Genomic DNA, 17559 nt, shown 5'->3' with positions numbered 1-17559 from the left:
ATCAAGACACTTAGCATTTATCTGCTACAAGCACAAGTCACAGCATAGATACTCGTTTGCCTTTGAATACCAAACTCCATAACTTGCATCAGCCAGAATCATACCAAACAGACTCAAAGAGCTAACTACGGGTCGACTAGTATAGTTCATCGGAATAATTGGTTGGTCATTGCCTGAGGCTTACATCAATCTTATTTCTTCCCACTCTTCTTAAGACCAGCACCCCCGAAAGATCCCTTCTGAGCTGCCTTGGCCTTCAGTTCCTTCAGTGCCTTTTGCAAACAAAAGGATCATTGTGTGCAAGTGAGTGACCGTAGTTATTTCAATTCATCAGAACGAAAACAAAAGTACTCAGAGATGGGGATAAGGTTACTGTGCTCACCTTTTCCTCTTCCTTCTTTTTCTGAATATTTGCTAGATCTGTCTGTAGACACAGAAATAAATCATGAAAAATTAGTGTCTACAGAAACATCGAACAATCACAGTTTGCTTATCAGAGTTTCACTCTAACAAATTAAGGCCGAACTCTTACGAGCTTAAGTTATCATGATAAATTAGAGAGTTGTTCTGTGGGATACTGCTTATAATGGTGTTCAGAACTGTCCAGTTTCACACTTTCTGTGGGACAGCTTTATCCTAAAAATGTCCAAATAACACTCTGTTGTTAACACGCGTACAGACTTTAACCTTAAACCTGAGGCAATGTATACCAAATTAAAAAGTGCCCTAGTTTAACATGATTGGAACCTAACAAACACAAATCTAACTTGAATAAAATGGTAACTGAACACAACCTATCCTGAGAAAACACTCTCAACAGTTATTTTAATTTTTAAGGACAAGGAAGATATAAGAATTGGACTCAGGAGAGGCTAAGTTTTAACTTAGAAATTATAAATACTTACATTGAAGAGTAACAGCATATATCCACTTTAAAACCTTCCTGTTAGGTTAAATACGCCCAGGCTATTATATTAACAATTTCAGGAAATTCATAGGATCAATTAAAAAGATAGTCATAGTGCAGGGTGCAAGATGAAAGATTCCCTTGTATATAGATGACTAATATGAGATCTAAAAATTTATAATATTAGGTAATCACTGTTATGAAATAATGATTCTCTTAATGATTCCTCCCTTATCAACTATTCCTTCTATCTTTCCCCTTCCTTTTCCTTTTCCTTCCTTTTGTTGATCTACACAAAGGTTGTCATTTTAGTAAAATCAAAGATTTTCTCCCTTCTACCTGAGATCTAATTCATCTCCGCTTTGTAGTAGAATATTTTGATCTGATTCCGATCTTAAATTGATAGTCCTCAAATGATAAGTCGAAGGAGTTATATTGCAAACTAAGGCTTTCCAGAGATCCATCCAGATAAAAGGAATTGCCTCTCACTAAAGGCCCTAATTTATAGTAGCATAAGTATTCTCAAAACAAAACAATACTTTCTACTTCCAAAGGACTCTGAACTTACCTAATAGGGCCATTGTGCTTTAACAAGTAACTTAACTCAGAGCGCTCTAGAATTCAGTAAAAAGTTATTGAGACAAGACTAGCAGTGCATAAAAAGTCAAACTTGGACTCAATTAAACTGTATTAAGGAAATTAACATAACTTCTATTAAGTGCTCGAGTAACTTGCAACTTGCAACTTGCGAGCAAAGAGCTCTATATACATGGGAAATCAGACTGGACTCTCTCCACAAATTTCAGTTTTGTCTTCTAATCAGACATCTCATCTTCTTTCAACTTTTTTCTTTTTCGGACTCTCCACAAGATATAGCTATTTTGGACCATATCTTCTTAATTTCTAATCAGTTATCTCATCTTCTTTCAACTTTTTCTTTTTTAACACCATGTTTATGCTCTTATATCTTTGGTTAGTGAAATAGAAAAGACTGCATGTGAAATAAACTGATCATCACTTCACATAACTACTATGGGAATGTCTCACATTAGATCACCACCACCCCACTACATTATGCAGATGAAGTTGTTTAGGCAAAGCATACCCATACTGTTTAGATAGCGAACTGAAACCTGAGGAGAACTTCAGTAAAAGCTTCCAGATCACGCAATTTACACCCAAATCTCCTTATTAAAACCCAAAAGCAAAAGTTTCCAAGAAAGCTAAAAGGTCATCTTCCGAATCTAAAAAACTGTCACCTTAGCATCACAGATCCGAATACAGAATTTCGAGGCGCGTGAACCGATTTTTATATATTAAAAAAAATCGAGGAGGGCAATGATTAGAAAACGGGAGACTAAGATACCTCATCGTATTCCTTCTTATCGACCTTGGGCTGCTTCAAAGGCTTCGCCTTTCCACCTAAATCCACAAGAAAATAGCTAAGCCTCTAAGAATAAATAGATAGAGCGAGAGAGACATAGAGAGAAGTGGGGAACCTTGCTTGGACGACATGGTTGATGGAGAATTGAAGGTCGCAAGAAGGAGGTGGAGGAGAAGGAACCCTAAATTCCAAACCAAACGAAGGAAAAGAGAGGTTGGGAAAAGAGATGCAAAGATCTTAATTGAATTCCCAATTGCTGATCTTATATAGAGCGTGCGGAGCGGGCGAGAGCACGGACTCCAAATCCGACCCGGTTTGTGTTTGGTGCCTCTTGACCTAAACCCGACCCGCCACGGATTCGGTTTTCCTTCCCGAACTTTATTAGTTAATAAAGTTTCGCTCAAACATCGTGAACGTAGTTAATTTAATTATTCAATCTATATATCGAAAATAAATTACTTATAATTAATCTATGAGTTTATAATCTATTGAAAAAACTCTTATCTCAGATAAAGTGTTTCTACTTATAATATATCTTTTGATGACTTCCAACATTACTTGTTTAACTAAGTTTTTTCCACGTAATTTTTAAGATATCTAATAACAGTCGATGTGCAGGCCAGCAAACTCATGGATGATCAATAATTTTGGGAATTAATATTTACAAAGCAAGAATTATTGACAGAGTAATCATAAGTAAAATACTATACTTTTATATTACGTCTCTTTAAACCATATGACTACATAACAAACGTTGCACTGATAATATTATATTTCTCAATAATTTTAAAACATAATAAAAGATTGGTGCATCAAGTTCTCTCTGCCCAATAAATATAGAATTCATATCACTTCACCTTCATCTCTAGTTAAAATACTAGGAATGTATGTGGGATCTGGCACATTACTGCTCTTGAGCTCCATGTGGCTTAAGTTTTAATACTACTGTGTCTACCAACCACACAACAAGAGTAAAGAAGGTCAAAGTAGAAGCAGTGTAAATACATAGGTTACATGCATTTTTCTTTTAATTCTCTGACACATCTTAGACTGTGTCTGTCGTTTAAAAGAAAACAAGGGTGAGATAAATATTTATCAGAAAGGAAAGAGAATAATATATGGATGAACATTTGTACATGAGAATGGAGGCATCCTTCCAGAGGAGTACTTAGACTAAATTAGACCTCCTTGGAAGGTACCTTAATCTTCTCATTCTCATCTCTTATTAAAAGAAGAAAAAAAATTGTACATGATTCTCAGGTAAAACTCTAACACTAACTTTAATTATAGCCTATAATTATGTTAGTAGTTTTCTGGGTTCTTCCAAATCGATGAGATAGCAACTGACGTGTTTGAAACAAACCTATTTTAATATTCAATTTAGGATATTTGAGTTTGGGATGATCATAGATTATTACTTATTTTTATATGTACTCTTTCATTTTATTTTCTTTGGTATATATTGATCTTCAAAATTATGAAAAAACTTTTATTTTTCTAATGGCGTAAATAAAAAACATCACATGATCATTTTACTCTCATTTTTTCTATTTTTTTTCTCTAAAATAATGATAAAAATACTTCCTAGAGAGCTAAATATTGATTAGGCACACTAATATGTCATTTTTAAATATCAATTGGCTAATGGAAGCGACAGTTTTAAGGTTTTTTTTTTATAATTAAAGGAGTAGGGAAAAAAAATAGGAGAAGATATTGTGGAAATGGACAGCGATTTATAAGGTGTAATTATCTTTCAGTTTCTCAAAAGAGCCAGTTTGGTCAAATGCATCATTTATATATATCTCTCTCTCACTCAGAAGGAAACCAGTGAATGCTGTCGTTATCCACTGAGCCAAAAGTTGTATCAAAAATTAAAACCTGCTTCTCAATCAGCACAAGATAGCAGCAGCATCTTTTGGCAGCAGCAAACACTGCTACAAGTCCTCAAAACTGTAAACTTGAAACAGCATACGGACATTGCTATCACTGCCAAAAGACAAAGAAAGTTGGAACGAAAGTTGTTTTGGAGCCTCAGAACTACTTTTGAAGCATAGAAACCAACCACCCCAAGCATGCTCTCTGAGACCAGGCTTTAATAATCACAATCCCTCCTTTTACTCTTCTGAGCTCATAAGATGCTTTTATCTCTAGTTCTTGAAAAAAGAAAAAAAAAACTGCTCCTTTTCTCCAACTACTCTGCAAGTGATCAAAGAAAGCATCTGGTTGCAAAAAGATGGAACTTGGAGATACTAACATAGGAGCATAGAATTAATTTATACTTGCTTAAAAAGAGAGTGGAGAAGATCATTAGATCTAACACTATTTAATAAATAACACCATTAACAACAAAACGATGAAGAAGATTAGCTATAACATCTCTTCCTGTGCTAAAAAAAAAGAGTTACCAAGAAGGGGAGAAGCAGAGGGTATTGGACGAGGAGGAGGATGACGACGCCTGATTCGTTTCGGCGGCACTGACTGAAGCGCCGTAGGCATTACGTCGAACAGGTGCCAGCTTCTTCATCACCGTCAACGGCGGAGATTGATCGCTGTCTTCCTCCTCTTCTCCCAACCCCAGATGCGAAGGCGAAGTCTCCGGCGTCTCGAACGGAGTCGTATCGTCGTCTCTTCCACCGTTGACTCCGTCGTACACCGGATTGGAGATGTACACGAAGCGATCCGTGGCCACAGAGCTGACGGAAGCCGAGGAAGACGGCGGGATCGGGGAATGACACTGGAAATGCTTTAAGTCCGGCGCCGGGATCGGCGCAGCCGCGGCTTCTAGCTTGGGGATGGTGAGGAGGTAAGTGGTAGGAGCTTGCAAGACACCATGGGCGTAGAAAGGAAACTTCGAGACGGAACGAGTCGACGAGTCCTCTCGCCCCGCCTCCGTAACGCTCGTCGAATCTGGCGTCTCCGGGTCGAACCGGGGCCGACTTTCGCGGCAGAGGAGGCAGCAGAAGAGGTCGGCCAGGAGGGAGAGGATAAGGGTGAAGAAGAGGGCAAGGGTTAGTACTACGGCTAGCGTTGCCGCCATGGCCAGCTTCGTCATGCCTCTCATGGTTTAGTTTGTTAGTTGGATTGCAAGGGGGATAGAAGAGAGGGAGTGGGATTAGTTTAATATTGGCAAGTGTGAGGGAAGTGGAGGGGGAGATTTGGCGGGAAGTCGTCGTTTTCCGTTGACAAGGGAAGCGAGGTGGCTTCGAATCTTTAGGATTCCCAACCTACACTCGTCTCCTCCTCGTGCCATGGGAAAGCGATAGTGACTTTTTAAGGACCTCTTTGTCTTGTTTCACTATTGGTGTGGAAACTGGAAAGTGATGCAAACGTTAAACTTTGGAACTAAAGCACCGACGCAAATTAATTTTATTTTCTTTCAACCTAACATATCTAGTCAAAAGAATTTAGAAATGCAACAGAAAACAGAACATGTATACACTGACACACACATAATGCACTAGTCCTGGAGAGTAATTTTTCATAAGACATGGTAGATAAAATAAATAAACAATGTAGCAAAGAATATTACACCAAATAAAGTTGAAAGGAGAAAAATGATCATATATATGACCGACCCAAATAATATATAGGGCTACTGCCTTCTCGTTGTTGTTGTATTACGTCATACATTAGTATAACGGATACTTGAATTTCTAAGATATGGAGGAAAGAAAGAGAACGAAGGGCTTGTACTGCGGAGGCTCTAGCGTATATATGAATGCAAGAATGAAATTTGAAGGAAGAGATGCAAGTCACAAACATTCTAAGAGAATTTCATGCCTTCGTAAGTGCATTTATCCGGGCAGCCAGCTCATCATAGTCGGGCAATCTTGGATGCACGCGGTCACGGTTAAGAGCAAGCAAGTCGGGCCGCAACGAAGTAGCCCGAGCATGGCCTTTGCCGACTTCTGCTGGGCTAACAGGTTCTGCTGGAAGAGAAGCAGCTCGTTCACAAGGATGCAGAGAATCCTTTGGATGAGAACGGAGTTTGCTGTTATTATCATACTCTGCAATTCCACATTGTTCAGCGATATGATCGGGTTGACGGGGTCTAGTTCTTGTTCTTGTTTTTGCATCCTCATTTGTTGAGCTCTTCTTGCTGTAGTGTAGCAGGAGCTCATTCATCACTCTTTCCTCCTCGTCACACCCTGCATCATAGGTAGAAGTCTTGTTCCCATGCCTTCTTTGACCATTTGAGGTCCGATTAAAGAGCATGCCGTAATCAATAGCATTATCTTCCTCATTGCCCCGGGTCCTTCCATCACAATGATCATCACTAGTAGTACTATTCCACCTGCTTGTAGTTCTCCTCTGTCCACTTGGGGCTCGATTTGAGAGCTTGCCATGATCAGGAGCAATATCCACTTCACCATTCGTAGGATGTGGATAATGATCCACCACTTGACCATCAGAATTATCAGCATTGATAGCACTACTCAGCCTGCCTGTATGTCTTCTCCCGCCACTAGGGTTTTCGCTCACAAGCTTCTCATTGTCAACTGCTTTGTAATTGCTGTCGATGACTGGTGGTTTTGCAAACTTTCTCCTGACTGAAGCAGGCGTGGGCCTTTCATCACGAACTTTCAAAGTATATTTATCTTTGATACCCGTAGGCCTATCATCACCAGCAGAGCTTTGACTGGCTTGATCCACATGTGCTGATTCGGTGCTGACATTTGACTTGACATAAGGAGGAGCCCAGTTGACTGCTTTCTCATGGTTCACTGGTCTAGCTGGTGGCTGGTCTTGAACAGAAGGTTCCAATTCTGGGGCACTAGACAATCTCTCATAGGAGAACGCATTCTCATCCTCTTCCACAAAGTTTCCAATGTTAGTACCCTTGACTTTAGTGTATGGAGGGACCATATCAATGGTTTTATCACTCGATGATTTTGCTGAACCAACTCCCTGTTTCTCTATCCTAAAGTAACATAATCTGGCCTTTGATTTCCTGTCAGAGTCACGATCATCTTCATCCATTTCTGACCTATTATGAACGAAGCCATTCTTCTCGATATGCTCTCTATTTTCAGCTGCAGTATATTTGGTGTATGTAGGAAGCGTTTTGCTACTTTTATTTTCCAAAGGTTTCTTTGGACAAATTTCTTGCTCCTCTCGATCAATTGGATCCGACCTTTCTTGGACATTTAGCGTCCTGTTATGAGCTTGACCATCTTTGAGCTGATAATCTTTCTTGATTTCTTTGTGGCTGTATTTCGATTGTATGTTTAAAGTAGCCATATTCTTCAGTTCATTAGCAGTTATCTTCCTGGTCTTCTGAACTTGATCATCATTCGAAATCACATGATTATCTCTCGGCTCCAGCTGCCCTTGTCCCTTCCGACTGTCATCCTTACACCCAGTTGGCAGCATCGATGAAGGTCTTTTGTCTTTAGTAAAAGAAGTACCTATTTTAGGTTGATCCTGAAAAAAGAATTAGCGAGATGTTGACTAACTGAATGTATCTACAACTTCTATTGCACAAGACTTCTATCTAGCATGTCAATCAAACATAAATTGTTCCAAGCAAAAGAATTTCCTTCATAAAATGGGAAGCAACACTCATCTGTTGATGGAGGCCAACATCTAATTGAGATACTTACTGGTTTTGTTCCTGGAGGATTAGACAATTTCAGTTCAAGTGCCTTGTGGTCAAATCTAACAGACAACTCATCAGCAATATTTTGCATCATTTGCAACTTCTTCTCTTTCGAAAATGACTTTTTCTGAATCTTCTCAATGAACTGATCACAAAGGAATTAAAACAGTGAGACAATACAATATGTGGTTACATTAAAAATTAACACATGACTATCACCTCGGCATTGACAAATGATTCCATGTTATTCCCATATCTCTCGGTAAATACGTGTCTAAGATCGCATAATTCTGGCAGATCTGGAAACCTAGCAGCAGCAAAAATTATAGTTGAGACAGCTTCTGTTGCTTCCTGAGGACATTCCCTGTTAAAAGGACAATTCAAAAAGTTACATTGCTAGATTGACATTGAAATCTCCAGGTAAATATGAGAATAGATGAAAGAGCTTCATGAAAATTTGCATTCCAAACAACTGTTAAAAGAGATGCCTTGGTATAGTTTAAGTTCATTAAAGAAGTATCCTAGCATCAATATTTAGGCAAGCATAAACGAGTTATTAAAAAGGAGGAGGTTTGACAAAAGATTTTAACAAGAATGCAGTATATAGAAAATGCAATTGAACTTAAGAAACTTCATATTCCAAATGCCCAAATGAAAGTTGATATTTCCCCACAAAACTAGACAAGAAAGTTTATCCTTTCCTTACTAACTCTACATTACTTGAACTAAATTAATTCACAATTTTAACAAAAATGAACAATAGATTGAGTAGGGTCCTGTTTCTTTCACATTCACTTTGATAATCTTTTACCTAACTATATCCTAAACATTTCCTTGACTGTGACACAAACTTAACAAAATGCCTGTCCATGTTCATATAAGGAGGGAAAAAGAATCATATATGGGCAGTCTTAGTTACTACAAACTAATGGATGATCTTGTCCTGCAGACTGGAAAATACCTTCTCCATTCACTAGATGAACTAACATAAAGCGAATGGCCAGATATACATAATTATTGAATAATGACATTTTATATTGCTTCCACCAATATAAAGCTACAAAGACATGAATGCATGTTTACACGAAGTCAAGGATAATGGATAATGGATTGTCTATATGATCATTCTAAGTTGCAGATTATGGTTCAATAAAATCTCACCTTGGTGCAAGCTCAAGCAAATATTATATGCTAGAGCAACACAACTTGAAGTCCAAACATGAGAGCTTCGTGTACATATTATACCTAATGTAACTCCCTTATGGTGCTTGACAGCATTCAGCAATACTACAAAGATACTTAATACTAGAAACTATTCCAAAAGAAAAACCAAATGATCAAAGCATGATTGGTGCAGCTTGACAGTGACGACAGTAAAGCTGCTAATACCTCTGTTTTTGTAGGGACGAAAGCTGCTTCAATATACATTCACAGAACTGTTCGATCATATCATAGCAGGATGCTTGATTTATCTCAATAATAAGTGCTTCAATCTGTTTCTCAGAGAAAACGAATAAGTGCTACTTTATCATAAAAGGGTACTAAGATTATATTACACCTTGCTAGCAAAATTGGTGAAAAGTTTATTCAAACAAGATCACAAATGAACACCGAGCTTACACTTGAATAATCAGAATTGTAAGCTTTCGATTCATAAGATATCATAAAAGAACAATATTTTTGTCGATCAAAAGGCAAATTGACCCAATTAATTATAAATTGGCAATCATTCTATAAAGGTAACATTTGGCAATGCCTAATTACTGCAAAAAATCTATACCTAAAATGAATGTGGATAAAATATCCAATTCGCCCAATCTGTACATGATTGTTGGCTTGTTTCTATTTGCTTGAATGGTTACTTCCTCATTTTTCTAGATTGAAACATAACAAAATAAAACAGACAGGTAATATTATCACCCTTCCAAAAGCATTATTGTCGTGGCCATTCGCGAGGAGGTCAGCCACATCCTTCTTCAGAAACCTCAGCATTGCCTGCTTCTTCTTCCTAATTGGATCCACCCGCGATTTTACGCACTTGATCGCATGCTTGCTATATAAACCAAACCAAAACAAAAAAAACCAATTCAATTCATCACTTCTCCACTTCAAATTCCATTCAAACTACCATATTAAACAACACATTAAGAAGGAAACGGATTACACATTACCATTTGTTTGCAAACTTGGAACCAAACATGTTCCCCCTCTTCTCTCTCTCTCTCCTCTTCCTTTCTTCGTGTGTAATGGGAGGAAGAAGAGAAGAGAAGAGGAGAGGAGAGGAAGAGATGAATACAAAAGGTGGAGAAGTGGCTTCCACCATTGAAAGCAGAAGAGCAGGAGAAGCAAAAGAAAAGGAGGAGACGAGGAAAAGAAGGGAAAGAGGTGAGCTGGCCGGACAAATAGAAACAATTAATTAGTACAATAAATTCTCCATTAAAGGAGTAAGCTTAGGATTCCCATTTAATTAATTAGCTAAGACCTTTCTAAGTCTTCGCATATATTAGAAAAGCAGTTACACATTACACTCTCTCCACCTTCCCACCCATATACTATTAGTTTGTAAGAAAAATATATATTAATATATATATATATATATCCATAATTATATATTTCATTTTCTGAGCTGGCAATGACTTACCCAAAATCTTCCCCACACGTCGAGGTAACTCCAGGTGGCACGTAATACGAGACCTCTTTTCCGGCTCAAAATTTATTTCCTTATATACCCTTATGCTACTGGTGAATGACATTTGTAGGAACTAGGATGACGGTATTGTTGAGGGTAATATAGGAATTTCACAAGCTGGCCCAGCAGTCCGTCTTCGAAGGAGAGAATATAGAGATACGAAATCCACCTATGAACGTGAGGCGTGGGGAGAGAGGTGGGACCCAAAGGCGCGGGGGAGGATAAGGACAAGCGTGCAACGATGGTCAAAATGGATAACTTCTGGTCAAAAGTCTCCTAAACTGTTAAGTTTATAAGCAACCACCAGTGGATTTTAGGTGGCTTTGTGTTCGCACACAAGTGACATTTATTAATAAATTAATTTTTTTAAAATATATTTTGTAAGTAAATATTTACTTGTATATATTTTGACTAAATATTATATAAGATAAGTTATGTAATAACTTATATATAAAATTTTATTGTAGGTGAAAAATGTGCGATAAAATTATACTCAGTATTATAAGTAAGATTTTTATTATAAGTTATAAACTTATTTACAGTTTGATAATTATATATATATATATATATATTCTTACATAAATTTATCCAAAGTAATTATTACGTTTTATAACTATATGATAAAATATAAATATACTTAATTTATATTAGAAATGTGCATAAAATTATCAGTTAAAATAAATTATACACAAATCAAAGGAAGCATAAAATTGTTACAAAAATATTACAACGAGTGTCTACAAGTTTGACCCATTATATAGCAAAGATCAAGATTATAATTAGAAAGGTAGTATATTGTCAAGTACACTTATGCATGGCTCATATATATAATTCTAATATAAAATATGTGATGGGATAAATATATTTTTTTTATGATTTAAAACCTCGAAGGCTAGATATGGGTTGAAGAAAAGATCAATCATTCTTTGATACAAAGGTATTTAAGCTTTAGCTAATATAGTAAACTGACTATTTTAAATTTTAAACCATATGTATTGTCAAATTATTATCCGAAATTAAATGTCATTAAGACCTACTTCAAGTCGTCGCGCTGCTAAGTTGATCATCTAAGCCAACTGCTCCGCTGAACTATTATTCTATTAACTAAGTCAGTCATTGAGTTAAACTACTAAACTACTAAAACTACTAAATATATTTCTCTGCAATAATTATTTGAGGTTGAAGTTAATCCATAACTTCTTTGCTCAAGCCCAAATTCATAAACACTCAGCCCAAAAAGCCTACAAAGGTGATGGCATTAATAAGATTCAACTGGACTAGCACTCTAGCGGTTCACCAATTGCAACGTTGTTTTCAGGATCCGGATCGGATATTAGTAAGTCATATTCGAAAACCAATAGTGAACTTAATTACCATATCCACTAAGTGCGACTATTATACTAAACGAATATGCTCGTATTTATTTATTTAGTATGTAAGAACTTGTGATATAATTACTGAAATACACAGAATATGTATATATATATATATATATATGCAAGCTAGATTAGATATTCATATAAAGTATAAAAAAATCATTATATCAATATTTTCATAATATTTTAACTAAAGAATATGTGAATATTGATTCAGATACTATCATTCAATTCATATTCATGTCCACATATATTATCCTGATATGAATACGAACTTAGATATCAAGTCAGATATAAATCTTTTAACCTATATCCAGAAAACTCGGATGCAATCATTCTGACTAGTTTTCACCCCTAGTTATAACCGATGTGTTCAAATTTGTTTTTACTTGAGATATGCACACTGGTTAATAACTATAGATGCACTACATCATCACTATAGCCCGGCGAATGAGTTTAATTCTTTCTCTCTGTAGATATTTGGCTTGAGATTCATTTTTCACTAAAATGTTATATGCATATAACTTGGACACCATTTTGGCTCAATTATTTAACATATATATCAAGAACATTCTATCTTACTCATGTAAAGATTGTTCAATAAGCAATATTTGGGTTACCAATCTAAATCGAATTACGTTGGATGATTTCACGTCCAAGTCTTGTATTATCTTCTAGGTAGTGCTTTATGTTACTGTGTGCTCTCTTCTTTCTTTTTCTCACCCAGCCGCTCTAAGTCCCTTCCTAATTCTCCTCCTTCCGCTCCCACCGTTGCAAGATTTCTCCTCCTCCGCCCTCATCTGTCTCTCGTCGCTGTTGTTGTCATCATCAAAGTAGTCATCAGACCTATTTTATCCTTTCTTTTTTTCCCCTTTTATGTTTGTTGTTGTCCGGTGTAGGATTTTGTAGTGGTGTGCTTCAAAAATAATCAAGAACCGCAGGAGTTGTCATAGAGTTTCTGGAGTTATCCCAGAGTTTGGGTTTGTTTTTCATGTTGTTGATGTTCCAGAATAGTGAGATTTGTTCAAACTATATCTCTTTTTTTTCTTTTCCAATCTATATAGATGATATATAAAGATATCCACGAGGCTTCTGATGTGTGGACTAACTTAACTAAGCCTTTGGAATTGGACGTGAGAATTGTAACAAAGATAACGAACTGGGTGGGTCTGAAAGGAATCAAAACGTTACCACCACCACCACAGACTTAAAAGCTAGATTTTGATATTATTTTGTGGGCAGGAGGGAGGGGAAAAAGAACAAAGAAAGCGTGTGGGTTTAAAATAACGACCATTGGAAGACAGAAGAAGAAGAAGAAGAAGAAGACATCTTGCTTCAGACTTGCAGCCATTCTTTCTTATGGAGGAAACTTAGAATCTCTCCCCACCACACCACTCACTCCCCAATTCCATCCCTTATCATCATCTACTTAAGAAGATTCCAAAGTCCACACGCATTTTGGTGTGGGATAGGACTGATAAAGATGAGTCAATCAGATACGTGTCCAAGTTCAATTGGCTTGATGGCTTGCAACTTCTTGAACAAGTTGTGGGTGATGTTGAGCACTAATTTGTGTGTACATGAGTTAACAAGTCACTATATATACAACATGGGATATAAGTCTAATAGAGTTTGCTTTATTTTTTTGATTGGCATACAAAAGTCTAGGCTGATTGATTTGATATTTATGCGATTAATTATTCCACATCGTATCCAAGCACTATGTAATCGACCATAATTAGCATGTCGAACTGAATTATAAACTAGGGGGGGTATATTGAATCATCTATTGGTTGCTTTCAATTAGACGTATAAAAAGAATAATACTGTAAGTCAATTGGAACTTGTCACGTACATGATCTGTAGAAAATTCCAATTTTGATTTATAGAGAATCTGAGGGTACGAATGATATATCAAAGATATAAGTCGAATATAATCAGATATTTGTGGACCAATGAAAAATAAATATACTAAACAAATGAAAGTATAAAACTCTCTGTTTTATGAGCAAAAGAGAAGCTTATTACCGAAAGAGAGAGATATAGAGGCAGTGAAACTTTCCACCTCTCTCGAAAGAATGGCTTCAGGTGGTGCCTTGGTGATCAAGCCCCCCAAGAGTGAAGGAAACAAGAAGGAAGTTGGAACAAAGCCGTCGGCTTCGCCGAAGGGAGGCGGCGGCCAGTGCCTTTGCTCGCCGACGACGCACCAGGGCTCGTTCCGATGCCGGTTTCATCGCTCGGTCTCGTCGACGTTCCGGCGTTCAAAGTCTATGCCATCCAAGTCCACTGCGCCAGTTGTTACCAAGCCCCTAGAGACTGCTTAGGACTAGAATTTAAGCACTTCGTCTTACTTTGTGTTCTTCTAGTCTTCTTTTTACGTACTGCTGAGGAACTTTTCAAGCATGTCCTTTGTCTGCATACTTGTGTATTTGCCTCTATAAAGGGGTGCTTGTGAATAGACCCAATTAAGAGTATTCTTCTTCTTCTCTCTGCATCTATTATTAGGTGGATCATGTAACGATCACAACATACTGCTCATACGTAGTTTCTCTTTGATTCCACAAGGAGACTTTTTTCCTTCACTGTTTAGAAAATTATAGCCATATCTATTCCCAAAAAAGAGAAGATTTTGCAGCAGATTCTTTTAATATTTGATCAAGGTGATCGAAGCTCGCTGTTATTTTATTCCTTTTCCCTGTCAAAAAGATCGCTGTTCTCTGTTGTTAGAATACAAACTATTAAAACAGTCATTAGCAGACTGAAAGTTTAGCTAAAAAGGAAACATAAACAAGATATCCACAAGCCGAAGGAGTTCAACAAACGTGAAAAATCTCAAAATTACATGATCATCCTCCTAATATTTACAGAAAAGAGCAGCAAGATTAAGTGCACATCAAGATGATTCCTGAGGAACCATATTCTGCAACTCATTGTCCAGCATCAAGGCTGATTCCCGGATGACTCGAAGAATATCGGTGAGGGCGATGAGGCCCAAGATCAATCCCTGGTGATCAACAACCCACACCCTGTGCACATGGTTCGCCACGGCCTTCTCAATAACCACAGAAAGGCTGGTCTCCTTGAAGCATGTCACAAGCTTCTTCTCTCGAGGGTTTGTATAGCCGCTGCCAACGGAATCCTCGCTGGCCCTCTCTAGCACCATGTCTTTGAACTCTGTGACACTGACGGAGAGCCATGATTGCATTAGAGCAATAGGGCATCCCCGTAAATCCGTTGCGGAGAATGTCTCTACTAGCTTCTTTCCTTTGCCCTGCAACACAAGAAGGATAAGAACAAGCTAATCTGCAGAACAGGGCATCATGTTCCTATAGTTCTGAATTGAAACCTTGAATTATGTTTCACTCAATTTTTCTTTTTATATCATAAAAGGTATATATATATATAACATTACGATGCCAGCAGATTAGATGCTACTCTTTTTCGAGAGAATAGGTGCTAAAGAGCTTTATCTAAATTCTAGTGGCATACTGAATTAATTCTTCAATGAGAAGAATAAACGTGGCTAGACCTTTTATAGAAATATAACAAAGCTATAGGACCTACTAAAATGGAGTCAAAGGAAGGCAAAATGAGTAATCTAATTACAATTAGATGTTGGAATTCACTGCCAGATATACAGAACTCTTGTGATAGCAGTCCTGTAAAAGCTCCATTGCCACAGAAATCAGAACAGTTAGAACATAGGAAGGCAACTGTAAGGGGGACAACATACAGAAGAACAATAGCCAATGCAAGTGGAATAAAGCCTTCCTACCTCCATAACAAAGATATAAAGTGAATGCCCACATACTGCACTTGTACTAGTCAAACAAAATTTGACTAGCATCAGAAGATCAGGATGAGGAGGGCTCATATTTCTGTTCTACTAAATTCTAATCAAAGGATGATCTCATACCGTAGAGAATGTTAGAATATAAAAATATAAAAACCACCATTTTCTAACATTTACGCTTTAGAGTATAGTTACCGAGTTAACAGAGGAAAATAAAAAAGGCCAGATAGTGACAAGAAGAATTCTCTTATGATGTTGATAACAATATGAAATTTCTATCAACTAAAACAAGAGAAGGAAAACAGACAAAATAAAATATCAACTCACATCTAGAAGCAGTTGACCATCTTCAGGAGCTTCAACGACAGGAACTGCATTTAAGGAAGCAGCTCTCATGAACTTGATGACTTCTATAACCTTGGTATACTTGGTCACAGCAAATACATTCACATTGATCGCTCCTAACTCCTGGACGCTATATGGTATGATGTCCTTCAGCTCATGACTGTTTTCCCTCAAGAAACTCAAAACATCCATCTGGGTGAGCATTCTATAACCAGGTGAAGCCTCAACAAGTTCGGCAGTGATCACATGATCTGCTTGGCTTTCAACTGGAACCAATGCGCGGTGTACTCCTTTGCTAAATGCTTCCATACAGTCCAAAATGCTGCAGATAGAACAATCTCACGTTTTTTACATGTAAAAGAATAAGAAACACATCATGTAAAATTTCAGTATATTCGTTAAAAAGATTTGTTCTTAGTCTTCCGCATTTGCTCTGTTCAATCAAGTCCTCAAATTTTAACGGGGAAAAACTACAGTTAGCACCAGATGTATCTCTTGGACATTTTTACTAACGAGCATCTAACCTGCTTCTACAATGATATCAAAAAGGAAGTAAAAAAAAGGAAAAGGGAAGGATCGAAACACCTGGTTTGGGGATTCAATGTCCACAAGCTGAGCCCTTCCAGGGAATGCCCAATGACCGACGAAACCGGCACCGCCATCCTCGCGTCCAAATCCACGTCCTCCTTCTCCTTGGCCTCCTCCACGCCCTTCTCCTCCGCAATATGGACGAGAACGTCGAGCATGGTGAGCATGCCGATGTAGTGCTTGCGGACGGCGCCGGTGGCGGGGTCGGACTCGAGGATCATGGACCCGCCGGCCCCGATCCAGTGGCCGGGAGGGGCGGCGACGGGGACGGCGACGACGTGGTTGGCGAGGAGAGCGTTGACGGCGTGGGCGAGGGAGGCGGTGTAGGGCACTTCGACGAGGCGGCGCTTGTCACGGATCAGGTCGCGGATCCGACGATCGCGGAGCCAGCCGTAAGGGCCGTGGCGAGTCTTCTTGGCTCTTCCTCCTCCTCTTGCGGTGTTCAGTGGTGTCTCCATTTCTTCTTCTTGGCGAGGGACGGAGCGATGCAAGTGTCGTGGCAGTAGAAGGGGAAGGTTCGAAAGGATGGGGATGAGGGAGAAGAGTGGGGTACGTGGCGGAAGAAGTAGCTGCATGCTTGGAACTTGGGATGCTCTGATGACCGACGCCCATCGGTTGGCTTCGCGTGGCAGCCTTTGCAATACTAATCTGTGGATTGATGTAAATACTGGGGGTGAATCTCTGGAGAAGTCCAATGATGACAGAGCACAGTTTTGTTTCTTTGTTTATTTCTGACGAAAAGGACAGTTTGTGGATTAGGCCGTAAGCCCGTAAGAGATAAGCTCAAGGAGATTCACTGGAGACTCCAGTGATAACAAGCACCATAAATCCATAATATATAAATCAGGGTTCACCTCTGAAATAAAAAATAAGGCTAC

The 17559-nt window shown here is 38.2% G+C and overlaps 3 protein-coding genes across 3 annotated transcripts; all 3 read right to left on the bottom strand.

Annotated features, from left to right (window-relative positions):
- Positions 1-4070: 4070 nt before the first annotated feature.
- LOC140780679 (uncharacterized) lies at positions 4071-5520 on the bottom strand. The gene is made up of 2 exons (XM_073126377.1): positions 4697-5520; positions 4071-4487 (listed from the first exon to the last, which is right to left on the bottom strand). Coding segments are annotated over exons 1-2 (657 nt in total). The 5' UTR covers positions 5353-5520; the 3' UTR covers positions 4071-4486.
- A 235-nt stretch (positions 5521-5755) lies between these two features.
- On the bottom strand, positions 5756-10275 carry LOC140795663 (uncharacterized). Its single transcript, XM_073148360.1, has 6 exons — positions 10062-10275; positions 9811-9943; positions 9280-9383; positions 8110-8254; positions 7895-8035; positions 5756-7715 (listed from the first exon to the last, which is right to left on the bottom strand). The coding sequence occupies exons 1-6, from the start codon at positions 10211-10213 to the stop codon at positions 6066-6068; spliced, it is 2325 nt and encodes a 774-aa protein (XP_073004461.1). The 5' UTR covers positions 10214-10275; the 3' UTR covers positions 5756-6065.
- Positions 10276-14691: 4416 nt separating this feature from the next.
- Positions 14692-17395, bottom strand: LOC140790231 (SNF1-related protein kinase regulatory subunit gamma-like PV42a). Its single transcript, XM_073140216.1, has 3 exons — positions 16679-17395; positions 16076-16415; positions 14692-15226 (listed from the first exon to the last, which is right to left on the bottom strand). Exons 1-3 carry the CDS (start codon positions 17254-17256, stop codon positions 14849-14851), a joined length of 1296 nt encoding a protein of 431 aa, XP_072996317.1. The 5' UTR covers positions 17257-17395; the 3' UTR covers positions 14692-14848.
- Positions 17396-17559: the final 164 nt, after the last annotated feature.

Source organism: Typha latifolia, chromosome 1 (genome assembly GCF_019914945.1).
Source record: "Typha latifolia isolate L0001 chromosome 1, TyphaL0001v2, whole genome shotgun sequence".
Taxonomy (NCBI): Eukaryota; Viridiplantae; Streptophyta; class Magnoliopsida; order Poales; family Typhaceae; genus Typha; species Typha latifolia.
Note: the sequence above shows the minus strand (reverse complement) of the source record. Positions and strands in the feature narration are given on the sequence as shown.